This window comes from Phyllostomus hastatus, unplaced genomic scaffold, assembly GCF_019186645.2.
Source record: "Phyllostomus hastatus isolate PE091 unplaced genomic scaffold, TTU_PhHast_1.1 phas_scaffold_385, whole genome shotgun sequence".
NCBI classification, from domain to species: Eukaryota; Metazoa; Chordata; class Mammalia; order Chiroptera; family Phyllostomidae; genus Phyllostomus; species Phyllostomus hastatus.
Genome location: NW_025334026.1, coordinates 15,367,536 through 15,394,235, shown reverse-complemented (window position 1 = coordinate 15,394,235; position 26,700 = coordinate 15,367,536). Strand labels below are relative to the sequence as shown.

At 52.8% G+C, this 26,700-nt stretch overlaps 1 protein-coding gene across 1 annotated transcript in view; it reads left to right on the top strand.

Annotated features, from left to right (window-relative positions):
* The window catches only part of ZAN (zonadhesin), a 31,688-nt gene extending 6,629 nt beyond the window's left edge, over nt 1–25,059 (top strand). The window contains exons 8-47 of the mRNA XM_045819344.1: nt 25–116; nt 307–385; nt 494–640; nt 1,184–1,452; nt 1,752–1,866; nt 2,675–2,758; nt 3,457–3,641; nt 5,677–5,818; nt 5,990–6,106; nt 6,607–6,731; nt 6,958–7,103; nt 7,788–7,931; nt 8,288–8,395; nt 8,519–8,688; nt 9,386–9,588; nt 10,753–10,894; nt 11,190–11,437; nt 11,680–11,860; nt 12,151–12,262; nt 12,623–12,717; nt 13,025–13,201; nt 14,004–14,212; nt 14,432–14,576; nt 14,982–15,229; nt 15,325–15,489; nt 15,688–15,812; nt 16,152–16,450; nt 19,161–19,372; nt 19,871–20,012; nt 20,384–20,631; nt 21,099–21,228; nt 21,426–21,597; nt 21,879–22,049; nt 22,274–22,413; nt 22,814–23,013; nt 23,101–23,239; nt 23,682–23,822; nt 24,652–24,754; nt 24,846–24,887; nt 24,971–25,059. Of these exons, the coding sequence (XP_045675300.1) occupies nt 25–116; nt 307–385; nt 494–640; nt 1,184–1,452; nt 1,752–1,866; nt 2,675–2,758; nt 3,457–3,641; nt 5,677–5,818; nt 5,990–6,106; nt 6,607–6,731; nt 6,958–7,103; nt 7,788–7,931; nt 8,288–8,395; nt 8,519–8,688; nt 9,386–9,588; nt 10,753–10,894; nt 11,190–11,437; nt 11,680–11,860; nt 12,151–12,262; nt 12,623–12,717; nt 13,025–13,201; nt 14,004–14,212; nt 14,432–14,576; nt 14,982–15,229; nt 15,325–15,489; nt 15,688–15,812; nt 16,152–16,450; nt 19,161–19,372; nt 19,871–20,012; nt 20,384–20,631; nt 21,099–21,228; nt 21,426–21,597; nt 21,879–22,049; nt 22,274–22,413; nt 22,814–23,013; nt 23,101–23,239; nt 23,682–23,822; nt 24,652–24,754; nt 24,846–24,887; nt 24,971–24,995 (6,137 nt within the window). The 3' untranslated portion in view covers nt 24,996–25,059. The remainder of the gene's footprint in view (nt 1–24; nt 117–306; nt 386–493; nt 641–1,183; nt 1,453–1,751; nt 1,867–2,674; nt 2,759–3,456; nt 3,642–5,676; nt 5,819–5,989; nt 6,107–6,606; nt 6,732–6,957; nt 7,104–7,787; nt 7,932–8,287; nt 8,396–8,518; nt 8,689–9,385; nt 9,589–10,752; nt 10,895–11,189; nt 11,438–11,679; nt 11,861–12,150; nt 12,263–12,622; nt 12,718–13,024; nt 13,202–14,003; nt 14,213–14,431; nt 14,577–14,981; nt 15,230–15,324; nt 15,490–15,687; nt 15,813–16,151; nt 16,451–19,160; nt 19,373–19,870; nt 20,013–20,383; nt 20,632–21,098; nt 21,229–21,425; nt 21,598–21,878; nt 22,050–22,273; nt 22,414–22,813; nt 23,014–23,100; nt 23,240–23,681; nt 23,823–24,651; nt 24,755–24,845; nt 24,888–24,970) is intronic.
* Nucleotides 25,060–26,700: the final 1,641 nt, after the last annotated feature.

Below are 26,700 nucleotides of genomic sequence, written 5' to 3'. Positions count from 1 at the left end.
TTCCTTGGATTCCTTCCATTGTAGGCAGCATCCGGAAACACACTCTTTTCTCAGGACAATCTGGACCCAACTGGCAGACTGTTTCTGTCAATTACACAGGCCAGGGACAGATTCAGGTAGAGTCAAGCAAGAGGGCAGGTTTCCTTGCTCATAGTAGGCACTCCCAGTACTGAAGTGGAATGAGGGTCTGGGCACTGGGAGCAATGAGGGTCTGGGCACTAGGTCCCTGAACAGAATACAGTCAGATGGGGTGTTAGGCATTTGGGCTGTTTTCTCATGCCCGGCCCCCTCTTTCTCTCTCTTCAGTTCATTGTGGTGGGCGTGTTTGGAAATATCCCAGAACCAGCTGTGGCATTGGATGCAATCAGCATTGCTCCCTGTGGGGGTAAGAGCAGGGCTCGGGGAGGCCCAAATCCCTCAGAATCAGGGGTGGGATAAGGGAGGAATAGAGAGATAGCCAAATTTTCTCAAATTTCCCATTTTGATACTCCAGAGCGCTTTCCTCAGTGTGACTTTGAAGATGATGCCCATCCCTTCTGTGACTGGGTCCAGATATCAGGGATTGGTGGACATTGGACCTGGAGTGGGAAAAATATGCCCACCCAAGGAGTGCATACCTTTGGAGTGTCTCTTCATAAAGGTGAGGAAATTGTGGGCCCCTCAAGCCAATGAAATACTGAATCTGCTCCTAGCTAGGGGGCTGGTTGGTGTGATTGATGGACGAAGATGTAGGTGGTAAAGATCAGCCAGCAGGTGTTTACTGGGAAGTGCCACGGGGTCAGAGCTTGGTGATGACAGAGGTAGAGTGAATTGAGGATTCTCGTGGCTGTGGAGTCACTGAAAGCCCCCCCAAAAATCCAGGCATCTCACTTCATTGAGCCCAAGGCTTCAAAATCTACTGATTCATTTGCAGTTAAGACATTTACTGGTGCAGCCAACAAAAGAATCTGGGTTGCTGGTTTGGTTTTCTGTTCCTTTCTGATCCTGCCATCTTCAGTTAGAAAAGTCCAAAGTGAGCATGCACACACACACATACACACAAGAAAAAAACACTACAATAAAGGGAGTTTGGGTATTTATAGCAAATTTCCACTTAGAAAGCAAGGTATTGCTAAAGAGAACAGTGCTAGACTTGTCCTGTGGAGGTTTCTCATCTTGCCTATTCCCTTCTTTTTCCCAAAAGGTCACTATATCTACCTGGAGGCTGACAAATTCTCCCAGGCAGGCCAGTCTTTCAGACTGGTAAGCCCGTCCTTCTGTGCCCCCGGTACAATCTGTGTGGAATTTACCTACTACATGTATGGCCTGGGAGAGGACAGTAAGCTGAAGCTCCTTCTGGGGAGTCCTGCAGGCAGTTTCCTAATTTCTCTCTGGCAACGCATTGGGTCTCAGAGCCCTGGCTGGCTGAACGCCTCCATCACCATCCCTTCAGGACAGCAACAGCCTATGCAGGTGAGAGACAGAGGGAGTGGGCCCTTTAAGTATCTGTGTGGGGCATGGTAAGAAGGACACAATGCCTAGTATCCAGGGACATAACCAGGGCTGCGATGGGACACTGGAAGGAGAGCAGAGCAGAAAAAACTTGGTGTTCCTGAGAAGCCTCTCCGGCTCCGGAAAAGGGACAAGGGCAGAGATGAGGTTGGAACAAGGTGACATTTTGGCAGAAGACAGACTCTCTGCCTGGCAGTTACTGAGGTGCCAGGGTTTCCTTTTCATTTCTCTTTTCCTTCGTTCTCCCTCATTACCTTTAGCTGATACTGGAGGCCATCAGGGGCACCAACACTGCCTTCATTGTTGCTGTGGGCTTCATCTTGATCAATCACGGGACCTGTCAGGGTAAGACAAAACCCAAGACCTCAGAAATGGGCCTTACTCTGAGATGACCATTACTTGGGCTTCTCTACAGGTACTGGTTAAAAAGCAAGTCGTCTCTGTGTCTGGGTCCTCAGGCAGCCTTGTTTTCTGTGATTGCCCACCTCCACCTCCCTGGCTCCAACAGGATGCTCATCTGAGTGATGTGCCTTTGATGCCATGAATTTCTGTGGTGGGATCCAGAACACCTTAAGGAACGATGATCCTGAAGGGAGTCCCAGCATCCTATTCATTCTGTGTTATCTGTATCTGGCACGATATCTGGCATACATAAGGAGCAGTGGTTGTTGAGTGTTTATGGAGTGAAGGTGGGGTTGGGAGTAGGAGGAATAGGCATAAGTTTGACCCCACCCACTCCAATTAGGTGTGAGTGAAGAGGGTCATGGTATGACTTTGACTAAACTCCAGGGCTTTTTTTTTTTCTTTGCAGGACCTGTGCCAACCATGCCTCCTTCTAAGCCTCCAGTTCCCCCTGCTGGCCCTTCTGAGATCCCTCTCTCCACAGAAAAAACCACTGTCCTCGCTGGAAAACTCCCTGTCCCCACAGAGAAACTCCCTGTCCCCACTGAAAAACTCACTGTCCCCACTGAAAAACTCACTGTCCCCACTGAAAAATTCACTGTCCCCACAGAGAAACTCCCTGTCCCCACTGAAAAACTCACAGTCCCCACTGAAAAACTCACTGTCCCCACTGAAAAACTCGCTGTCCCCACTGAAAAACTCACTGTCCCCACAGAGAAACTCCCTGTCCCCACTGAAAAGCCCACAGCTCCTACCACACTTATACCCACTGGGCCTGCAGCCTCGGTGAAGCCTCCTAGTGCTCCAACTACCTCCATGACCACTGTGCCCCAGGCCACTGCTACAACCCCCAGTCCTACTCCAGGTATGTGGCTGTTGGACAAAGAGCTGAGAGTAAGAGATGATGACTAGGAGAGAGTATTAGGGAAAGGGCTGCTTCTAGCAGAAAACTGCAGTCTTAGAGGAGAGATGGATCAGAGTGGTGACTTTAGAAGAAATGAGGACTGACTACCCTGAGCGAGGCGACAGCAGGGCACAGGTGGGTGCGGGTATTTGGAAACCAAGCACCAGGCTTTCTTCTTACTTTTTAAATTGAGGTGTAAGTCCTATACCATAATATTCATCGTTTTAAAGTGTGCAATTTGGTGGTTTTAGTATATTCACAAGATTGTGCAAACATCATCACTTTCTAATTCCAGAACATTTTCATCACCCTCAAAGGAAACCCCATACCTGTTAGCAGTCACCCCCCATCCCCCAGTCCCCAAGCCCTGGCAACCACTAAGCTACTTGGCGTCTCTATGGATTTACCTGTTCTAGATATTACATGTAGATGGAATCATATAATACGTGCTCTTTTGTGACGGGCTTCTTTTACTTAGCATAATGCTTTCAAGGTGTATCCATGTTGTAGTTTGTATTAGGACTCTATTCCTTTTTCTGGCTGAATAATGCAGATTAGCTTCTTAGAGAAGAACTTGAATGTGGGGTAGAGGAGAGATGGGAAGTCACCTTGAGGAAAGCTATGGAGTAGAGGCTTGATAACGGCTGTTTCCCCCTTAGCAAGCTGCCCTCCGGATGCCCATTACGAACGCTGTGCCTGCCCGGCATCCTGCAAAAGCCCCAAGCCCAAATGTGAGCTCCTCTGCAAGCCTGGCTGTGTCTGCAATTCTGGCTTTTTGTTTAGTGGCTCCCACTGCATCAATGCCTCTTCCTGCGACTGCTTCTACGACAATAATTACTATAAGGTAAGACCACTGGGATGCCCAAGGGCCCCTGAGGGAGATTGCTAGAGGAACACCTGGGTTCTGGTTCCATCTGCTCCCCAGGTGAGGTGAATTTGGATCCATGGAACGGTCCCCAGGGGTCAGCTCTCAAGCAGTGGTTACACAATGGTGGAGTTGTTCATTCAGTATGTGGTTTCGTTGTCATCTCTGTTCATACAATAAATATTTGTTAAGTATCCTCTCTGGCAGGGCATGATGCTAGGCTATGCAGACAATTCCATCATCCTGTGGTCCTAACAGTCTTGATATTCTGTACTTCTGTTCCATACTGGCAGCCTTGATGCAATAGATACTAGAGCAACCAGGTAATGCCGGGTCTTCCTCGCCAATCTGAGGAAAGTGGGGGACCCCTGGATATATAGAGAGCCCCGGACATTGAAGACATTGAGCAGAGCTTCTGGTATGTCCAGCACGTAGAACAGTATTCCAGAATTTTCCAAAGGAACTTGTAAATCCTGACAGGCTACATCAAAAGAGAGAAGTTACTGTTCTTGTCTTCCTTCACTGATGTCCCCCACCCTCGCCCCATGGGACATTTTGTCAAGAGCACAGGCTCTGAAGAGGCACAGGCTCTGGGCCAGCACTGTCCGAAAGGCATGGCAATCAAGCCACATGTCATTTTATGTTTCCTAATGAACACATTCAAAAAACAAAAGGAAAGAGGTTAAACTAATACCAATATCTGCTCAATCCTAAATGTTCTCATTTTAACATGTAATCAATAGCTGTTAATAAAATTGTTTACATTTCTCTTTTTTCCATACTAATAGTCTTTAAAAACCCAGTGTGTGTTTGATGCTTATAGCATATCTGCATATCTGAATTTGGAACAGCCGCATTTTAAGAGCTCAGTGGGCCCTGTGGCTGGTGGCCACTGTTTTGAACAGAGTCATCCTAGAGTCAGACCAATCTGAGCATGAATCTCGGCCCCAGCACTTTGCTGGGTCACCTTGGGCAAAGTTCTGTACCTCTTCAAATCTGTTTCCATATCTCTAAAGTGTTCACAATAAGATTTTCTACTTCATCAGATGGCTGTGTGATAAAATTAGATCCTGACACAGACCAATTACTTATAAATGTTAATTATTATTATTAGCAATTTGTGATAACTATCATTTGCAGCCTACTAATTAACAGAACATTCAGCTACTTAATAGTGAACAGTGCCTCTTCTCAGCCCCAGATATTCTTCCTCGCGGTTGTCTCTTTGGGGGCTACTCCCTCCCCACCACCCCTCTCTTACCCAGTCTCCTGGGTGTCCTTGCATCAGTGTTTGGATTAGCTTCCGCTGTAGCTCGGCTAGAAAGATCTGCCGTAGCTGTCAGCATCAGGCATCTCTTCCCTGCCCTGGGAGACATGTATTAACTTATTATGGATTCACTTTTGCATTCAGAAATGTTTATTGAGTACTTTGAACCCTCCTGGCATTGGGGCCTCCATGAACAGGGCGTGGTCCTTGCTCTCCTAATACTGCCGGATTCTTTGGGACACATTGGATCTTGGTTCACTCTTTATTCAGCAAATATTTATTGAGTGAGAGCTCTTTGCTGGGCACTGTGCTATGTGTTGGGGCTCAGGTAGTGAGTAAAGATATTCATGGTCCCTCACAGGGGGATTATAATCAAATAATCCCCAAAATAAATATAAAAGTGCAACTGTGGTACTTCCTGGGAAGAAAAAGGCACCCAGAGCTATGAGGATGACCCCTAGTCAGGGAGTCTGGAAAGTCCTCCTAAGAAAGTAGTGTCCCTTGAACTGAACTTGTTGGTTGCCTAGGAATAACTTAAAAAGAAGGGAGAAGGAAGAGCATTCCAGGATGAGAGAACAGCACATGAAAATGGCATGTGGTGGGCAGGAATATCTAAAAGGGGTGGGAAGAGGAAGCATGCAAGCAAGTTTAGGGCAGGTGCAGTGGCAGAGAAGGGGGCTGTAGCACAGGATGATGGGATCACCCAAGAGCTATGTAGTGTTGTGACCCGCAGTTCCTTGCTCTCAGCCCGGGGCAGAGTGGTTCGGCCCCAACTGCACAGAACGCTGTCACTGCCAGCCGGGCAGTCGGGTGGAGTGCCTGACCTCTCAGTGTGGGACACACACCGTGTGCCAGCTGCAGAACAACCAGTACGGATGTCACCCCCATGGTGAGACCCTTCCCTCATTCTGTCCCCACCTGCCAGCCCTTCAGAGTGGGTGTGACGCCAAGGTTCCAATCAGTCCCCTGATAAGAGAAGCCGGGGTGTGCAACTGGCTGGGCGAGGTGGCTATCTGGCCTGGTGAACCCTCTTCTGTGGACCCCTTTCTTCTTTTGGCAGGCACTGCCACCTGCTTTGTCTATGGAGATCCTCATTATCTCACCTTTGACCGGAGGCACTTTAGCTTCATGGGCAGATGCACCTACATCTTGGCCCAATCCTGTGGCAACTCGACAGGTAGGGTCCCGGCAATGCTCCCAAGGCTTGGGTGAGGGGTCTGACAGAATAGGTGGGAATGGGAGCAAATAGGAAAGGCAAGAAAGTAAGGCTTGACATGTTCACCCCAGAAGCAGGACTTTCTCAAGATCAGGCTACTGGGGAAATTGCATCTTAAGACACTTTTCTTTATCAGTTGCTTCCTTGGCTAGCTTTTATTTAGAGGCTCACCTCACACAGTGGCAATAAAGAGACAAGAGAAGCAGCACAAACCTCCACCCCGGAGGACATCCCAGTCCTGAGGGGAGCTGGATTGGCTGCATGCCATGTCAGACAGTTGTGGAAGAGGCAGGCAGTTACGCCCCACTCACATGTGGGTCTGGGCTTCCCTCTTGAACTGCAGCTGGCATCTCTGTGGTCCTTTATCCCCACGGTGCCAGACATGGGTGCCTCCCTCAGTGGGTGCTCAGAAATGCTGTTGAATGAATCCCTGGGTGCTCTTTACTCTTCTCCCCAAACAGAGCCCTTCTTCAGGGTGGTGGTGAAGAATGAGGAACGAATGCAGGAAGGCACGTCTTGCCTGAGTGAAGTCTACGTGACGCTGCCTCAGACCACCGTCACCCTGCTCAAGGACAGGCGCACTCTGGTGAGTCCAGTTTTTGCTCAGCTCTGCTGGGGCCACCTGTGGGCTACTGCAGCCTTCTCCTGGCCAGTTCCTGCCGCCTGCAGGGCCTCTCAGGGATAGGCTCCAGAGCACTCCAAGGGAAGAGGTCTTTAGGTTTGCTATGGAGGGTGGATATTAGCATCTTCTGCAGGGCCTTCTGGCCCTCAGATCCATCTCTCAGTCTCTTTCCTTGGCCCCACTTTTCCAGGTTGGGGGTCAACAAGTCACCCTCCCATCCATACCTTTTCAAGGCATCTTCCTGGCTTCAAGTGGGCGATTTGTGGAGCTGCAGACTGCGTTTGGTTTGAGGGTGAGATGGGATGGTGACCAGCAGCTGTTTATGACTGTGCCCAGGTGAGGCTGCTGCCACTTCTCCCGCTCTGCCCCTCCCTCTCCCAGGACTGTCCAATCCTCTTAGCTTTGTAGATCAGGTGAGCGCATTTAGGGTGCTAGGGCTGCAGACGAGTCATCTTTAGCTTCCATTCCAGGGACTAATTCCCAGTCTAGGTAGGACTAGCACCTAGCACTAGTCAAGCACCTAGCTTGACTGGCAGGCCTCCCCTTTCGATGGGGAGACAGGAGGAAAGGGTTTCAGGGCTATGGATAATATCAGGATATACTCACTATGCTCTGGGAGTGTGCTAAAAGGGGTCACTAATGGACTGTGGGTGCTTTCAGAAGAGTGATCACTTGATCTCAGTCTTCGAGGAAGAGCAGTTCATAAGGGAACTACAGCTTTATAGAAATAGTGAACAGCAAATTCAAGAAAAAGCTGGAATGTCTTAGGGCCAGCAAAAGGTTTGTTATGGCTGGAAGGTGAGCGAGAGCAGAAGAAGGAAAGGAGGGGAGATCGTAAAGACAGCTCCAGGCAGGGGGCTGTGAGGTCCTGGTGTGCCTGGCACCTGGCACGGAACCCAAATCTGAGTCTGCACCTCTTACTTCTCTGCGCGTCTCACTCATCCCACTCTGCTGTGGTGCCTCAGATGACTAAGGCCCCTTCTTTCCATTAACGCTGCCTCCTCGCCCTGCCCCCTGCAGCACCTACTATAGCAAAGTCTGTGGTCTCTGTGGCAACTATGACGGCAACAGTAGCAATGACAACCAGATGCCTGATGGTAGGCCTGCACGGGATGAGGACGAGCTAGCCGTCAGCTGGCAGACCAAGGAGGATGTGAACAAGGAGTGAGGACGTCCCCTGCTCTGTCACTGCCCTTCTGCTCCTTTGCCCCTTTTAAGAACCAAACACCCTGCCTGGCATCATCGCTATTCTCCCCTCTTCCTCTACACACCCCCACTTCTGTCCCAGCCATGTCTATGAACTCGTTACCAACATGTTCTCCCCTACCATCAGTGATCCTCAGGCAGTCACGAGGAGACCCTGGTCTTGCTTGTCCAGCTCATGTTTTCCCTTCTCCTTTAGGGCTTGGTGTTCAAATGTTCTCCACTAGGGGTTGCTGAGAGCCGGGGGGACTGCTAGGGTAGGGGCCAAAAAGAGGCAAGACTTGACCTTTAGGGCATTTGGGGTGGATCTCTTCTAGGTGCCAGAAGAACAAGGCAAATCCCCCATCTTGTAACTCAACCTTGCAGAACACTCTATCGGGGCCAGAGTTCTGTGGACGACTTGTGGTCTTCCATGGAGCCTTTGAGTATGAAAGGAGGCAGGATGGGTGTGTGTGGGTGGGGGGAGGCTTGGCACCTGGAGTCCTCTGAGGCAGGGTGCTCTACCTTCTCTGTCCCCTCAGACCCTCTGACCTGGCCTTTCTCCACAGGGCGTGCCTGCCTCACCTCATGGCTTCTGTCTTCCTCAACAACTGTGTGCTTGACATGTGTAACTTCCAGGGGCTGCAGCAGATGCTGTGTGCTCATATGGCAGCCTTGACTGAGACCTGCCAGGATGCTGGCTACGGGGTGAAGCCCTGGAGAGAACCCCAGTTCTGCCGTGAGTTGCCCCGAGGAGCAGAGTTGCGGGGATGCTTCCTTCAGATGCATATGAGAGCAGAGGGCCAGCATCTAAGAGAGTTAGCACAGGCTTGGGGTTCCTGATGGAACCCTTTCCCTTCCACACGTGGACAGGGAAATCTGCAGAGTCAGAAATGTCCACTGAGAAAATCAGTCACTTGTAAACTCAGCACGTCTCCCCAGCTGCCTGAGGCTATGCAGACAAGGACACTGCCTGCCCAGGTTGCCTGATGCACACATGAAATACAGACTTGTGGCTGGGGGTGTTGCACCATCACTGACGCACAGCTGCTAAGCATGGCCCAGCCCTCTGGGGAGCCTGCTTTAGGGCAGGGCCATGCCCTTAACTGAGGCCCCATGGGTGCTTCCCCAGTGTTACTTCCACCTTGACCATGTAGCTTGGGCATGTTTACATAGCAGCAGTGTGGAGGTTCTTGATCAGTCCGCTCCCATGGACCTGCTTCTTGGTAGCTCCCTACAGGTCTCTCCTTCAGGCCCAGTGTAGAAGCTGAGCTCTTCAGTCATGCTTCTCCCACTCCCTCTCTTCTTCTCAACATGGGACAGAAGCCTCTAGCCGAGACCGTCTGAACTCTGGGCTACGAACTAGCTACAGACCTTCTTTCTCTTGTCCTCAGCCTGCCTCACGTGCTTCTCACCTGTGCTTCTCCCTACCCCAGCTCTGGACTGCCCACCCAACAGCAAGTACACCATGTGTGCCAACATGTGCCCTGACACCTGCCATTCAAGTTTCTCTGGCATGTCCTGCCGAAACCGATGTGTGGAGGGCTGTGAGTGCAACCCTGGCTTCGTCCTCAGCGGTCTCCAGTGCGTGCCCCGATCCCAGTGTGGGTGCGTGGACTCCACCGGCCACTACCTCATGGTGAGCTGCTGGGGCGGGGCCTCTTAGCCATGCAGCCAGAAAGCCCTCCTCCAGGATCTGAAGTCTGCAGTAAGAGAGAAGGAGGTGTGGCAGGGCCTGTAGGGCTGGGATTAGGGAAATTCTGGCCCAGGTATCCTTTCCCTTTGTCTTTCTTCAGCTCTAGCAATTTTCACTCAGACACGGATGGGATCATAGCAGTCATTGCTAACACTACCTGGCAGAGCCTGAGACCCGTTTCTCTTCCCTCCCATCTTCTCTGCCCCTATGTCCCTGAGTCATTTTCTTCATCTGCGTCTCCCCTGAACTCTTTCCAAACACCACCTTCTCCCCTATCAAGGCCCCTTTCTCTGCCGAAGGACTCGGGTTCCATCCTGGCCCCAGTTTCACAGTTTTCTCAGGGGCAGTATTTGGAGCCAGACTCTCGTTGATGTCACTTCTCTCTTCTTTCTTTGCTTGTTCCTCAGCCAAGTCCTAGAAACTACACCGATGTCTGTCAAAGCCATCTACCACCTGAGGTCCTCTGGAATCTCTTCCCCTCAGCCCCCATTCCAGGCCCTCTGAAGACTTTCTGTCCATGCCTTGCTCTATTATCAATTCCACCTTCTTTTAAGCCCCTTTCACCTGCTCTCAGGCACCCAGCCACCCACACCTGTCAGAATTCTTCACCTCCTTTGAGGCCCTGTTGAAATGCTGCCTCCTTCTTGAAGCCTTCTTGATAGGCAAAGTCAGAAAGCAGACCTCTAAACGTTTGTAGCAAGCACTTACTGTCTGTGTTGATGGCAGGAGACTCTCACCAGGCGCCCTGCTTGTTGCTTGTCTTCTTCGGGTGCATATCGTGTTGGGGCACATGATCTATGTTTACTTGTTTGCTGCCCCACTCTGCATCATGAGTTCTCTTAGGGCAGGGACATCATCCATCCAGTTCATTATTGAATTCCCAATGACTGGCACCAGGCATATATACATTCTGTTGAAATAGTGAAGGAACAGACAGATGATGGAATGATTGAATAAATGAGTGAATACCAGACTTTTGCAACTAACCCTGGAGCTTTGGGAAGACAGAGATTCCTTCTCAATGAGCAAGCCAATGATCTGAATAGCTGTGGGCTAATTGTCAGATCTGGGAATGACATCTTTTTCTTCCTTCCTTTCTTCCCTCAGGTACAGCAGAAGTGGTTCAAAGCAGGCTGCAGAGAGCTCTGTGTCTGTGAGGGCAACAACAGATTTCGCTGTGTACTCTGGAGGTGCCAGGCCCAGGAAGTCTGTGGTCAGCAGGATGGCATCTATGGCTGCCATGCTCAGGGTGAGCAGTCAGGTGGAAGGTGAGCGGGGGGCTGCCCCTGCAGCCTCATGTAAGGGCATGGCCTTGCCCTGAAGCGGGCTCCTCAGAGAGCTGGAGCATAGCACATCCAAGGGCTGGAGGGCAAAACCAGAGCATTGTCTTCAAGGACCCAGAGAGTGAGGTTGGGGCAGTCCTGTTCTTGACCTCTCTAAGCCAAGCTGACCACCTGATGAGCTCTGGGGACCACCCCAGTGTGGACTCACCAGATAGCACCTCCGGGTCAATGCGCCTCCAAACTCCATCTCCTCCTTTGCAGGGTCTGCCACCTGCACTGTCTCGGGGGATCCCCACTACCAGACCTTCGATGGAGCCCTGCACCACTTCATGGGCACCTGCAGCTACACCCTGACACAGCCTTGCTGGTCATGGTCCCTCGACAACCACTTTCTCGTGAGCACCACCAACGAATTCCAAGGTGGGAACTTGGAGGTCTCCTACGTGAAAGCTGTCCACGTGAAGGTCTTCAACCTCAGAATCTCACTGATCAAAGGCCACAAGGTTGTGGTGCGTGCCTCTGCCTACCACCCCAGGGCCCCACACCAGCAGCCTGTGCAGAACCTCTGCTCTGTCCGTCCTTGCTGCAGACCTACCTGTCTGGCTTCTGGACCCCAGGGCAGTTCCCCGCAGCAGATCCAGCCCCAGTTCCCGAGACACACCCTCTGCCCCTTTCCTGCTCCCTGGCCTTGGTCCTGTTTTTGCCCTTGTTCCAAATGCCTTTCCCTACAATGTCCTCCCTGCCTTTGTAGCTGAATGGTCGCCAGGTGGCCCTGCCTGTATGGCCTGCACAAGGTCGGTTAAGCATTAGGCTCAGTGGCTCCTTCATTCTCCTCTACACTGACTTTGGCCTTCAAGTTCGCTATGATGGGCACCACCTGGTCAAAGTGACAGTACCCTCCACCTACGCTGGCCGGCTCTGTGGGCTGTGTGGTAAGTTCCTTGGGCACCTGCTGGAAAAGCCAGGACAACAGGAAGGAGCCTTCCCAGTCCTTGCTCATACACGCTCTTCATACACACGTCCTAAGCACTGGTCCACCGCTTCATAGGTGGAGGGTGTTGGGTATGAGGGTAGGTGTTAAGGGAAGCTCAAGGTGAAGAAAAAGTTAACCTTGGCCTGTGGAGTATAGAGTGACAGGGCCTCTTGGGGAAAGACCCAGTCCTGGGGCTGGGTCTGCTTGCAGGGTACTTCTGTGGCCTCTGTTAACTGCTCCTTCCTCCAGGAAACTACAACAACAACAGCTTAGATGACAATCTGAAACCAGATGAAAAGCCTGCAACCAACTCCATCCAACTGGGAGTTTCCTGGAAGTCAAAAGAATACTCTGAACCCGGGTGAGCTGGGAACAGGGGGTGCCAGGCATGGGGAGGCAGACCTGGGGAAGTGCTCAGCAGGCCGCCTGCAGCATCCTCTGCGTGTCCCCAATCTCTCCGAGACTGGATTTGATGCCCCTGATGCCAATTTCTCCTGTGCTTACTGATCTAAGTCTTTGGAGAACCCTTTTGGGCAGTCTCTACTGAGATCTAACCGTCTTCCTTCCTGCTGTATCTTCTGACCTTCTACTTGAGGGCACCACTTCGTTCATTTCTCCTGTCCTTACTTACATCCCTGTTTTTCTCTCCACCTTTGTTTCAATTTGGGGGAAGCTTCCTCCAACCCTAAATTCCTATCCTTTCCCCCTCTTTTTTGTTTAGCTGCTTCTTTGAGGGTGGCAAACCTCCTAGATGCCAGGGGAATGAAGTGGAACACACCTGGGATAAAAACTGTGATATCTTAACCAACCCTCTGGGTAAGCCTCATCCTCTGCTGGCCCCCTCTCCCCCCAGGGTGGAGAAAGGGGAGGGGGACTGGTCAGGGAAGGAGAAAGAGTGAGACATGAAATAGACAGAAAGTCGGGAGGAAGACGGGTGGAAATGCAGAGGTAGTGTGCACTTCTTGGGAGCCTGATGGATAAGCCTTTTTTATTTGCATCTCAGGGAGCAGGTTCTCAGTAAATACAGGAAATGGATGTTGAATTTGCCCCAAGCAGCTGCCTGGTTCTGCTCCCTTCCCAGGCTTCTGCTCTTCTCTCACGCACCTGTGGTTTTATCCTCCAGGACCTTTCTCCCAGTGCCACGAGGTGGTACCCCCACACTCCAGCTTCACCAGTTGTGTGAACGGCCAGTGCGGGACCAAGGGCGACACCCTGACCCTGTGCCGCTCCCTGCAGGCCTACGCATCCCTGTGTGCTGAGGCCGGCCGGGCCCCTGCCTGGCGGAACAGCACCTTCTGCCGTGAGTGACCTGGCCGGCACTTCTGCAGTGTGGAGGAGTCTCCCCAACCTTGTCCTCTCCTCCTTTCCCTAAGTTCTGTTCCTAGGTTCTTCCCTCCTAGCCTGGTCCTCAGCCCCCACAGGGGGCCTCCTCTGTTCTCCACTTTCCAGTCTCTCCAAGCCCAACCCCCACCCTCTCCTTGTCTCCTTGCACTGGGAGCTGCTCCAGCTGATTCTCACATCATCCAAAACGGTCTGCCCTCCTTTGGTCACTGCATCTTTCCCCTCTTACCTGTTCCCTTTCTTCCTCTGTCCCAGGAACTTTTTTTGCTTAATTGTAAAATATATATAATGTGAAATTGCCCATTTAAGAGACTTTTAAGCATCCAGTTCTATAGCATTAAACACACTCACAGTATCGTGCAACCATCACCACCATTCACCTCCAGGACTTTCCTGTTTTCCTAAACTGAAACTCTGTCCCCAGTAAACACTAAATCCCCATTCCTCCCACCCTAGCTCTGGGCACCCACCATTCTCCTCTCTGTCTCTACGAATTTGACCAGTCCAGGGAGCTCATGTGAGTGTGCTCACACAGTGTTTGTCTTTCTGTGACTGGCTGGTTTCACTCAGCACAGTGTACTCGAGGTTCATCCATGTTGTGTAGCACATGTCAGAATTTCCTTCTTTTTAAGGCTGAATCATATTCCATGGTATGGATTGACCCCATTTTGTTTATGCATTCATCTGATAAACATTCTTCATGCCCCAAGGTCAGGGAGCTGGAAATCACTCAGCCCTTCCTAACGCTAGTTTCTTTTTAGCTCTGAAGTGCCCATCTGGCAGCAGCTACAGCCCCTGTGCCAACCCTTGCCCAGCCACCTGCCTCAGCCTGAGCCCCCCACGGGATTGCCCGGCAGCACTGCCCTGTGTCGAGGGCTGTGAGTGCCAAAAAGGCTACGTCCTGAGTGGAACCTCCTGTGTGCCCCTCAGCCAGTGTGGCTGCACTGACCCCGAGGGCTCCTACTACCCGGTGAGAGGCCAGAGCACAAGGGGTGCCCTGCCCTTCCAATGTCTACAGGTTAGGGGGCAGAAAGGGTAGGCAGACCAGTGCTGGGGGCTGAAGAGCAAGCTGAGAGACGGTAGCGACGGAGGTAATTGCTGAGTAAAGCTAGCCTCATGCAGAGTTCAGGGTGGTGGGCACCCAGTCTATCTCTGGTTTCCAAGTCTCTTGCATGCCCACACCCCGCAGGTTGGGGACAGCTGGTACACGGACAACACCTGCTCCAGGCTCTGCTCCTGCTCCACCTACAACAACATCTCCTGCATCCAGACATCCTGCAAGCCTAGCCAAAAGTGCGGGCCCCTGGATGGGCTGATCCGCTGCCGCACTGCAGGTATGAGGCCCCTGAGCATGCAGGAGACCTCACAGCCAACAAAACGAGCTCTCCCGTTTCCCCTCATGCTCTCCTCACTGCCATCTGTGGCACTCCGGTCTGTGGCCCTGCCGTACCAAAGAGCTTCTGGTTGGAAAGGTGACCACTGCCCTATCTGTCAGGAAGGGCTCCTTGGAGTCACTCCTGGTTCTCCATAGGGGATGGGCCATTAGAAGTCTCCTTGGCAAGATAATACCTGTTCCACCCACAAGCCTCACACCAGCTGGAGCTTTTTGTCTTGATTCTTTTCTTTGTCTTCCTTCCCTTTAGAAGCCCCCTCGCCTTCACATCTTTTCCTTGAAGATGGGGAGAATGCCTATTCTTGACAGAGGAAGAGCATTCCTCAGCTACCTCTCTCTCCTGCAGGTATGGGAGTGTGCCGGATCTCAGACACCTCCCATTATGTGAGCTTCGATGGCAGTTACCACGCCATCAGGAGCACCTGCACCTACGTCCTGGTGAAAACGTGCCACTTCACCATGGACCTGCCTTTCTTCAAGATCAGTGGCGAGAATGGGAGGAGGGAAGACCAGTCCCCTGCTTTGTACCTCCGCCAGGTCAACATTAACATCTTTGATTCCCTGATCATCTTGCAAAAGGGCCACCGTGTGCTGGTGAGCTGGGTGGCAGGGGCTGGGACAAAGGAAGCGAGTGCTGGGGAGAGGTTCTGGTCCTTCTTCCTACTCACATGCCCCACCTTCCTCTGCAGATCAATGGCAAGCAGTTCACCCTTCCCTCCACCAACAAGGTCCGGGGTGTCAGCATCTCTGCAAGTGGCATTTACACTGTTCTCAGTGTTTACACTGGGCTACAAGTCAAGTTTGACGGCAGTGGGTTCTTAGAGATCGAACTCCCTAGAGTCTATTATGGAAAGGTGAGTAAAACACCTGTCTTCTCCCAAGGGACTCAGCCCCCCTGCAAGGGGTGGGGCCCTAGACCCAAGAAGTCACTCCTCAGAACAGCAGAGGAGTACCGAGTGCTCCTTTGTCCTTAGAGTAGAAAAGGGGGTGCCAGTGAGAAATGCTCTCCTGCCCCCCACCCTGAATCCTGAGACTCCCCTCTGCCCACCCAGGTCTGTGGCATGTGCGGGAACTTCAATGGTGAGGAAGAGGATGACCTCATGATGCCTAGTGACGAACTAGCTCAGAATGATACTGAATTTGTGGACAGTTGGCAAGATAAGGAGGCCAACCCAACGTAATTGTCCCCATATCTTTCTGCCTTTCCATAGAAACACAAGCTGGCATTCTAGATCACGTGGCATGCCTGGGCTAGGGAGATCAGAGCACCTCCTTTATGCGTGCAACTTACCAGGAATGGCTTCTGGGGGCTGGGAATCTATCTGGGGAAACATAAAAGTCTTCCTTTTTTGGTTTCAAAGCACGGGAGGGAACCAAGGCTGCATGGAAGGTGGCCAGAGCTCAGATCAGCTTCCCAGTGAAGACAAGAGGCATCTTCAGGGTCACTCGGGAGCGCCACATCATTTCCATAGCTGGGCCAGTGGCTGTCCCTGTGATGATCTCTTTCCCTTACCAGTTGCCAACAAGATGAGCAGATGAAGACCAAAAGAGAAGACCAGGAGGAGCTAACTGCAAACTGCAGGCCTGATCACCTAGCAAGAGCTCAGGAGCAATGCCACGTGGCGTTTCAGGCTCCGGCCTGGGCCGAGTGTGCCACCCACGTGGGCCCTAAGCCCTTTCTGCTTCGCTGTGTGCTCAACCTCTGTGAGTTTAGAGGTCTACACAATGCCCTCTGCGTGTCTCTGCAGGCCTTTGGGGCCGCCTGCCGGGCCCAGGGGCTCAAGCCCCCAATCTGGAGAAACAGCAGTTTCTGCCGTGAGTGTCCCCTACTGCCCCAAATAGCTCCCAAACCCTGGTTCTGTCTGTGGATCTCTTAAAACTGCCGTTTTCCTTTCTGATTATTTCTGACCTGTTTCTGACCTCAGTGTCTCTGACAGTAGTGTTACAATAACCTCTGAGCCAGTACCCCTCCCACCAGGACAGCACGGGCTGCCTCTCATCTACTTTGCTAACACTGTCTTTCCAAGGGATGTATGATCCTGTTACTCCCCTGCATGGCTATTGCCTGCAAGATTCAGTCCAAGCCCTTGTCTAAAATGCACAACAGCCTGTGCACTGTCCCAGCCTCTCCTCGCTCGCCCCTTTCCTGTGCGCCTGCTGTCACCTGCACCAAAAGACCCCATTCCCCATGCAGACCTTGCTGTTCCACGCCTGTCCCTCCCTTTATATATGCTGCTCCTTGCACCTGGAAAGTTCTCCTCCTGGCAGACTGCTAGGCATCCTTCGGTAGCTCCTTCCTTTATATTAAAAAAAAGTTACATACCATAATATTCACCCCTTTTAAAGTGTACAATTCCCTGGCTTTTAGGATCTTCACAAGATTCTGCAACCATTGCCACTATCTAACTCCTGAACCTTCTAAATTTTAAAACAGTGCTTAAAATGTTCTCACTATGTGATACATTCATATGGTTCAAAAACTTTAAAACTATGAAAAGAGTCCCAGTGAAAAGTCTGCCTCCCATCCTGGCCCCACGGGTCCAGTTTCCAGCCTGCTGGGATCAGAATCTCAGTCTCTTTCCAAAGGTCCTCTATTTAGGCACATACAGACAAATGCAGATTTACTTTCTTTATTTTTCCGAGAACAGCGTTTGAGACACAGGATTTTGCACTTTAGTTTTTATTCATTTGACAATCTGGCTTGGAGACCCCTACCACATCAGATACTCTCCTCCATGTCAGAGAGCCATGTCTCATCTTGTTTTGCGCTGAGTGATATTCCATTATGATACCATACTTCATTTTTCATAATTTATTTAACTAGTCTCCCATCCATGGACTTTCTAGTTGTTTCTGGCCTTTTGTCTCCCGTTCCGCCCTGGGACAGCCATTCTTCTTCCTCTCTTCCCTCGGGCCCTGGCACGGACCCCACAATCACTGAGTCTCTCTCCCCCCCTTCTCACCCCCGGCTCCGGAATGCCCTGCCCACAGCACCTCCACAACCTGTGTCCCTTTTGCTTACCTTTCTCCTGGGGCCTGGAAGGCGGTGGAAGGACACCAAAGTCCTTTGCACCTGTGAGGAGGGCTGCATTTGTCACCCCGACCACATGCTGCGGTGGATAGCCTTACACAGCCATGATTTTCTGTGTGTGTGCCACACACGTGCGTAGGGGAAATTCCTAGATGTGGAATTGTTGGGTCAGGGACGCTGTGCATTTGTACTTTTGAGGGATGTTGCCAGTTCGCTTTTCCCAGGGGTTGAGGAATTTACATTCCTGCCAGCAACGTATGAATGTCCATTTCCCCACAGCTTCATCAGCGCAGAGCATTCTTACACTTTTGAATGTTTGCCAGTCTGAAAAATAAGAAGAGTCTTAATTTGCATTTTTCCTATTCTGAGTGAGATCACGCATTCTTTCATATATTTAGGAGCCATATGAATTCCCCTTTCTGTGAACTATCTCTTCATACCCATTCACCAGTTTTCCACTGGGTTGTTGGTCTTTTCGAACCATTTTTTACAAGTTCTTTTGTCTATTACACAGAGTAGCTCTTTACTAGTGCTACGAGCCACAAAAAATTTTCCAGTTTTTTATCTTTGACTCTTTTCTTGCCATGCAGAAAGAATTTATATATAGTTCGTGTGGTCAAATCTGTTAGTTTGTCTTATGGCTGCTGCATTTTGAGCCACGGTTACAAATGCCTCCCCCTCTGAAGTTTAGGCAGAAGCTGCCCATGCTTTGCTCTAGTATTTCTATGGTTTTATTATATTTTAGGAAATTTTTTGATCCACAGGAATTTATCCTGGTATATAGTGTAAGATGTGAATCAACTTGGGCTTTATTTTTTCTCAGCATTACTAAATGACCAGTCTCTCTTTTCCCGCTGACTGAAATGCCATAATTTATCATATACTAAATTCCCACATGTATTTGGGTTTTTATATGGGCTTTCTCTCCTCTTTCATGTTCCCATCTGTCTTTACTTACTTGTAACAATGTTGTGATCATTGAAAGTTTAAAATGTGTCATAATTTCTGGTAGGGACAGTCACTACCCACTGCTTTTTCCTTTTTACAAAGAAAAGATTTCTTAGCTCTTCTGGTTTGTTTATATCTTCAACTCCACTTTAATATCATCTTGTCTTATTAGAAAACATTACAAAAATCTTTTTGGTGTGTTTTATTAGGCTCATTTAAATGTATAAATTAACTTAGGGAATCGTGCAGACTGCTGCCCGCGAATACTCCCCTTTGTTCTCAACTGCTTTTGCCTAAAGGGCTTGATTTAACTCCTCCAACAGAGTGAGCAGCCCCCTGCTCCATGCCCCTATGCGCCTCGAACACACAGGCCCGCCACACACTCGCCGACCACACACATCAAGGCCCTGTGGGAGCTGCTGGCTGACCTTTGTCTCCCAGGCTGAAGCAGGAGAGCCCTTTCTGCCTTTCTTCCCCCGGCCCTGGCACAGAGGCCTCCCCCACGCTCACTAAGTCTTTCTCTCTCCCCCTCCTCCCCCCGCCCAGCTCTGGAATGCCCCCCCTACAGCACCTACACGACCTGCATTCCTCCCTGCTCACCTTCCTGCTGGGACCCGGAAGGCCAGTGCAAGGATGCCGAAGTCCCCTCCCCCTGCGAGGAGGGCTGCATTTGCCAGCCTGGCTACCTGCTCAGGGAGCAGCAGTGTGTGCCCAGGGCTCAGTGTGGCTGCTGGGATGCCCGGGGCCGCTTCTTCCCTGTGAGTGGGGAACAGAAGTTAGGGTGGGGTCCACACACCTTGAGGATGGCACTTTTTCCTTTCCTCAGCCTTTAGCGGCCTGGGGTGTGAAGGCTGGTGACAGGGCAGGGTGGGCTCCAGCCAGGCCTGGGCTGGGAGGGTGTGGCTTGGGTTTGGATCTGAGGAATCCAAAACCTGGGATGCTGTACAGTGCAGTGGAGGAGCACAGCCTTGGTTTGAATCCTGATGGTGCCCTCAGGGGACTGTGTCTCCTCAGTGTCCTCATCTGGACGGAGGGTCCAGTAGTTACCTGCTGAGCAACCTCGAGAACAGTGTGTGTGAGACACCAAGCACAATGCCTATAGGAGGTGGTGGGAGACAAATGTGTGAAGATGGCTCCCTACCTGCCTCTGGCCTGGCCCATTAAGCCATTCAGACTGCTGGCTTGGGCTGAAGGGGAGAGGAAGGAGAACTGGCGCTTCCCTCCTCACTCCCTGGGGCTTCCTGTGGCTTCCACAGGCAGGGAAAACCTGGCTGTCCATCGACTGCACCCAGAACTGCACCTGCAGAGCAGGAGCCATTCAGTGTCGTCCCTTCCTCTGCCCCCCGGGCTCCCACTGCCAGCCCAGCTCCAGTGGCAAGAGCAGATGCGTCCCCCACAGTAAGAGAGGTATGTGTGGAGGTGGGAGAGGTGGAGCCAGAGAGGCTGAGGCTGGGATGCTCTAGAGAGGAGGGGCTGAGCTCAGGCGTGGGGTGGGCCTGGGTTCTCATCCTGAGTCTCCCCAGCTTTGTGCCTGCCTGCAAGTCATGACCCTCTCTGGGATTCCATCCGTGAGGGGCAAAAGAGGAAAGTGGACGAGGAGATCCTCTCTGGTTTTTAATGGGGCTGGGGGAGAGGAACGTTGTGGCTCAAGTATCAGGGGAGCTTAGGGCTAAGAGGGAGAGGGACAGGAGACAGCAGGGTGGGTGAGGGGCTCTGGGGGGGCATGTAGCAGGACAGGGTGCCTTCTCAGTGTTGGCCCTTCTCAGCAGAGTCGGAACAATGCTCAGTTCTCGGAGATCCCCATTACCGCACATTTGATGGCCTCAGATACCGCTTCCAGGGCCACATGACCTACACTCTGATCAAGACCGTGGACGGGCTCCCCAGTGGCGTGGCACGCCTGGTCGTGGAGGGACGCAACAAAATGTCCATGCCGCTCAGCCTGATCTTCCTGCATGAAATCATCGTGATGGTCTACGGCTACACAGTCCAGCTGCAGGCTGAACTGCAGCTTGTGGTAAGAGCTGGGCCAGGCCGGGAGGTTCTGGGGAGGCAGCCTGGGCCATGGGAGGCCGCCTGGAGCAGGCGGAGCCAGGACTCCGAGTCCCCCGGGAAGTTCCTGACAGTGGCTGCCTGGTTATAGAAGTCAGAGTTAGTGTCACACTCACACCATGGGATTAAGCAAAAGGCTGGAAGGAGACAGGGGACAAGAGAGGAGGAGAGAGCCTGTGTGAAGGTGGAGCTGGCTGAGGAGGTACCAGGGGCGCTGACTCTGCCAATGTTTTTGCAAGGAAAGAGCTAGGGCTGCAAAGGCAGTAGATCTCGGGGAGGCCTTTGCCACGTAGATGGTGAAGCCTACTGGGGCATCTCATTCCACGGAATGGTGACAGAAGGGGGCGCTGAGATGCACCGAGAGAGGCGGAGCCACAGCGGCAGCGGGGCAGGTAGACGTGACTCCCCGAGACTCCTGTCTTCCTTCTCCAGGTCAACGGCCAGAAGACGGCCACCCCCTACAACCCCGATGAGCATCTGCTGGTTACCACTCGGGGCCATCGACTGTATCTGATCACTGACTTTGAGCTGGTTGTCAGCTTTGATGGAAGGAACAGTGCAGGTACTGGAGGCTAGAGGCCTGAGGGCAGAGGGGGCGTTTCTGAGATGGGGTGGGCAGGACCACACCTCAGACAGAACAAGCATGGTGAGAGGACCCCTGCCTGGGAGAGGGGTGCTGAGCTCCAGTGGAGGCCCCCGGAGGTGTGAGAAGGCAGAGAGGTGGGCAGTCTTGCTTTGGATGTTCCCTTCCTCCTGCAGCGATCTCCCTGCCCAGCACGTACCAGGGGCTTGTGCGTGGCCTGTGCGGGAACTTTGACAGGAACCAGAAGAATGAGTTTATGCTGCCCAATGGCTCCCTCACTCAGAACCTCAGCGACTTCGGCAACAGTTGGGAGGTGGAGATCAAGGGAGGCCTTCCCCACTTCTCCAGGTGAGAAGGCTGCGGCTCAGGGCAAGGAGGCCCAGCCCCTGGGGCATGAGCAACAAACAGCCCGGTATCTGTCCACACCCTACCCACCCCCATATCCTCAGCAGAAGAGGAAACCCACAGGCAAGTGCCCAGACGCACTTGCCGGGTTCCCCTAATCCTGTGGGGGGCACCTGCCATCTGGATCCCAGTCTGTGCCTAGGCCCTCCCCCCACACTCTCAGTTCTTCCTAAATTCATGAGCCTTCGGGTGCCTCCCCTGGCCCTTGGCTCTCTCAGCCCCAGGGCCATCCAAGAGGAGGAGTACAGAGAAGAAAAGCCGGGCTCCGATGTGTCAGGATGCAGCCCGGAGCACCAGAGGCTCATCAACAGCACCTGGGCGTGTAGGGTGCTGGTGGCCCCCCTGGGCCCCTTTGCTGCCTGTCACCAGACTGTGGCCCCAGAGCCCTTCCAGGAGTGAGTCAGGGGCCCGGGACACGGGGAACTCCTTTTCTCCTGGTCCTGCTGCCTGTCTCTGACTTTCCCTGTTTGTCTGGCTTCTATCTTTGTCCCTTCCATTCCTCGTGACCCCTGCCCCACACTGCCTGATGTCTTTCTGTTGGGGCTTTCAAGGCCTTATGCTACAGGGCTGAGTGTTCCTCTCTCCTCCTCACCCTCGACTGTCCCTGCTGCCCCCCCAGGAACTGTATGTTTGATCGGTGTGTCACCTGGGACCCCAAAGGCCAGGAGGAGCTGTGCTGCCAGGTCCTCAGTGGGTACGCCATCACCTGCCAGGAGGCAGGCACTGCCCTGGCCAGCTGGCGGGACCACACCCACTGCGGTGAGGCCCTGAGCTTCCCCCTGCTGGCCCCGCACCCCCTCAGCCATTTCCACCTCTGCCCAGCTCTGTGCCACCACCATTGTCCACACCTGGGTCTTCCCACCTGGGTCCCCCATTTCTCGGCTCTCACCATGTCAGCGTCCTCCCAACTGGAGCGCTCTCTGGCTCTGCCAGGGAAGTGTCATCCCCACCCTGCCGCCCATTTCGCTTCTTCTCACCTGTACCTATCTTCGTTCCTCCCATTCTTTTGCGTGCTTTAATGTCACACACTCAGAACCGGCTCACTGCCTGGCTTCCATGCCTGTGTCCTGTGGGTGGCCTTGCTCCCCCTCCAGCCCCACACTCCCTGCACCTGTTGGGCCAGTCCCAGCCTGACCACTCTGTGACTCTGTCCCTTCAGACTTGGTGTACCCAGCCAATACCATCTATCAGAGCTGTATGACACCCGGCTACAACTCCTATTCCAACCTGGCAGCCCCCAGGGATTGCAAGGGCCCCTGGGTGGAAGGCTGTGTCAGCCTCCTGGGCCGCATCTACAGTGCCACCCAGAGCCTCCCCCTGACCCTCTGTGGTTGCACCAACAACGGCATCTACTTCCAGGTCAGGGGATGTGGGAGGCCCTGTGGGGTGGAGGTGTGGAGGGAGGAAAACGAGTCCCTCTTCTCCAGGCCCTTCTTCCCTCTCCAGAGGGGTGACAGCTTTGTGACTGAGAACTGCTCTCAGTGCCACACCTGTGCCAGACCAGAGGTCCTGCTGAGTGAGCCCCTCAGCTGCAGTGCTGGGGGAATCTGCACCCTGGGGACCCTCACTCATGGCTGCTTCCAAGGTGAGCCCGGACCTCCCCTTGCCTCTATATCCTGGGGGTCCTTGGACGGAAGACTGTCCCTCCAGTCCTATGCCTGGAACTCCTCCCCATTGATGCCCAGAAGTTTGTGCCATTTAATTCTGCTCCTCCTCACTCAGCCCCTTCCTGTTCGGGGAAGGGCAGAAGTTAAGGACCTGATGTATCCTGAGCATGAGCTATCTGCTAGGTACCGGGCACTTAGCATCGCTCAGCACTTGGTAGCGAGTCTAGTTTCTGCATTTTATAGGTAAAAATAATGGAGTTCAGAGGCGAGCAGTTTCCCCAGAGCCTAGGGCTGGTGAGTGCGGAGCCAGGAATGGAGGCTATTGCTTTACCCCCTGGGATCCTTGCTCCTGGCCCCCTTGCCCTGACTGTGGGTGTCCCCCCAGAACCCCCCTCCACCCAGTCCCCTTCATCCTTGTAGAAAGCCCACGTCTGCAGAACCCCTACCAGAACGATGGGCACTGTCAGGAGCAGGGTGCCCCCTTCACCTGTGAGTGTGACTTTGTTCACGGAGGAGACCACTGCGTGGAACTTTGGGACGTGCTATCCCCGGAAAATCCAGGTAAGAACTTCATCCCAGGCCCTGCGTCCTCACAGTCCCTCCCCCACAAGCACCTGCCGCTACTCCGTGTATATAATGTTCGCATCTCGTAGGCACTGCTATGTATTACAGACATACAAAGGAGAGGTAATATACTATTAATATAATCTATATTATAGAAAATATAGTATGGTCCCTAGAGATGAACAGGACCGGGCCTCAAAGTCCCTGTGCTTTTCTCCTACCCACATTTTCTGGAATTTCTCTGAACCCCAGGTCTCTTCTGAGATCTATATGCCTCACCCCCACTGTTATTCCCCCTCTTGCATCACTCTAGGCCTCCCCACGACCTTTTATTGTTCTTTGCCATCCAAAACTACAATTCCCTTGAGCCTCTGGGCCAGTGGCTCTCCAACTCTAGCTTACCTAAGGTTGGGCATTGCTGGGTAGGGCTGGGCGGAGTGACTTGTTTAACACACTCATCCTGGAGATTCCGATTAAGCAGATCTGGAGTGGGCCCAGAAATCTGCATTTTTAATGAGCTCCCAGGTGGTCGAAGGAAGTGATTCCAGAATTCTTCTGTTAGAAACACTTGCAGATATGATTGATGCCCTGGACTCCAGGGATTAACTGGATGAACATTCCCCTAAAAGGCTTATGGGAATTGTGCGCCCAGAAACAGAAAGTGTTTGGGGGGAGAGCGCCACACTCAGGCCGTGGAACCCCTGGGGCAATGTCCTGCTGGAGAACCAGCCACAACCAGGGAGTTAGGAGCATGTAGGCACTTCAGGGTGGCAACCACAGACCAAAGCGGGTGTCTCCTCCTCCACCCCTCCCCATCCCATTCCAGAGGCAGCGTGCCACTCTGTGGTCCCCCTGTTGGGGATGCTGGTGGCCATGGCAGTCATAGTGCTGGCAGTGATCAGAAATAGTGTTTTCAAGAAGAGGAGGAGGTGAGTTCTGGAAGGGGGGATGAAGCGGGGCAGCTGGGAGGTGAGTGAACGGAGAGCAGGCACCGATCCCCTGTTCCCTGCCATCCCCTAGAAAGAAAATTTGGAGCCAGCACACACAGGCTGGCAGACACAGGTGAGAACCACTCCGCCACCCGGAACCCGGACCACTGGGAGTCAGGGAGGCCTCTAATACAGGTTTTCTCGCTTTCTCCTCAGATTCTGTTCCCAAGCCTGCCTTTAAAGTCACTCAATTTTGAGTTGTCCTCAAAAGAAGAGAGATAAAATAAAGTTATTTATTTTTGGGATGTGAATTTCCACATAATCATGGTGGAGGCAGGGTCGGTGAAGTGGGCCTTGGGGGGAGAAATAGGAAGGAGACAGGTGTGGGGGGCCTAGGGCTCAGTAACCCACAAAATGTCCAGAGAGGGGAGGTCTGAGCAGGTGAGGTCTGTCCCTTAGGCAGAGCCAGTGTCTGGCTTCTGGGACACAGGAGAAAAGATTGTATTTGTCATGTTTCCCCCCAAGTAGTCCTCCTCCTCAGAGGACTTGGCCTCTGTGCTTCCTACCGGAGGCAGTGAAAAGAGGTCCTGAGGGGTTTGACATTTCTGGTGACGAGATGACTTGGAGATGACTTGCTTGGTAGAGGCTAAGAATGGGAAATACAGCTTTTTCCAAAGGGCGGCCTCGCTTGTGCCCCTCTGAGGAACCACCCCCACTTCTGCAGGCATCCATTTCCCAAAAGGGCCAGAGGGTTACTATGGCAACTGAGGGTGGGGTCTGAGGCCTCTTGCTGAGGAGTCGAGTCCCATCCTAGGAGTGACACCCACCCCCCAACTCAGCCTGAGGTCACAGGACTTCCCAGCAGGCATGTCCTTGTTTGGGGGCGGAGGGGACATTCTGCTTGGGCTTAGAGAAGAAAAAGAAAGCTCCCAATTTGGGGAGGTTGGTCAGGATGTAGGACCCCAAGGGACAGGGGACCTGAGTTTGGGGCACCAAAGGTGGCAGGGTTCTGAAAAAATGTCTTTACCCTGTGCTTATACTCCAAGATGACCAGCTCTGTAGCCACATTCCTTCAAGGAAGTAAGACCTAACCTGGCTGGAGTGAGGGCCCCGGGACAGAGGGGTGACCATGGCCAGGCCATCCTGCCCCTTAGCTGGGGGAAGCAGCGCACACTCTGAGCTGGGTGTGGCAGGCACGCTCAGGAACTCAGGAGCTGGGCTGACTGTGCTTTAACCCGGGTGTCACGGGGGCTTCCTGCTGCACACTCACACAGACCTTCGCCTGGTCTTCGACCCTTTGCCTGTTCTTCAGCTGTGACCTACTCCTTCCCTGGCCAGCTAAGGCCACCTTCTCTAGCCAGGTGTCTGGTTGTCAGGGGAAGGGGTGGCCTGGGCTGGCACCCCCCCGATAGGCCCTTTTCTAGACCCAGACCCCCCCTCAGTCCTTGGCAGGACCGAGTCCCTTTCTCCCTTGGAGGTGAAAATATGGATATCTCTTCAAGTGAGGGGACTCCAGAAGCTGCTCCAGGTGGGAAACTGGAGATGAGGTCACTGCCCAGAGGCTCCCTGGGCTGGGAGAGGCAGAAGCTGTGATTATGACCCTGCACCAACCCCACCACCACAACAGGGGTTAACGGAGAGGCAGAAATGACGAGGTTGCTCCACCAGACAAAGCTGCCCTAGTCCAGACCTGCCCCTGCAGGTGTCCCTGAGGGCAGCTGACTGCGGAGAAAGAAACGGAAGATAGCAGAGAAAAAATGATGGGGATTGGCCCCATCAGCTTCCTGTTTGGGAGGGAGAAGACACTGAGTGGTTTCCCCCTCCCCTTCCCAAGAGGATGGGAAAACCTGCCTGGGCAGCATTTGGAAAGGGGGAATTGTCCTGACCCAGTCCGGCATCTGTGCGCACCCGTGCACGCGTGTGCGCGCGCGCACATTCGGGGGCCT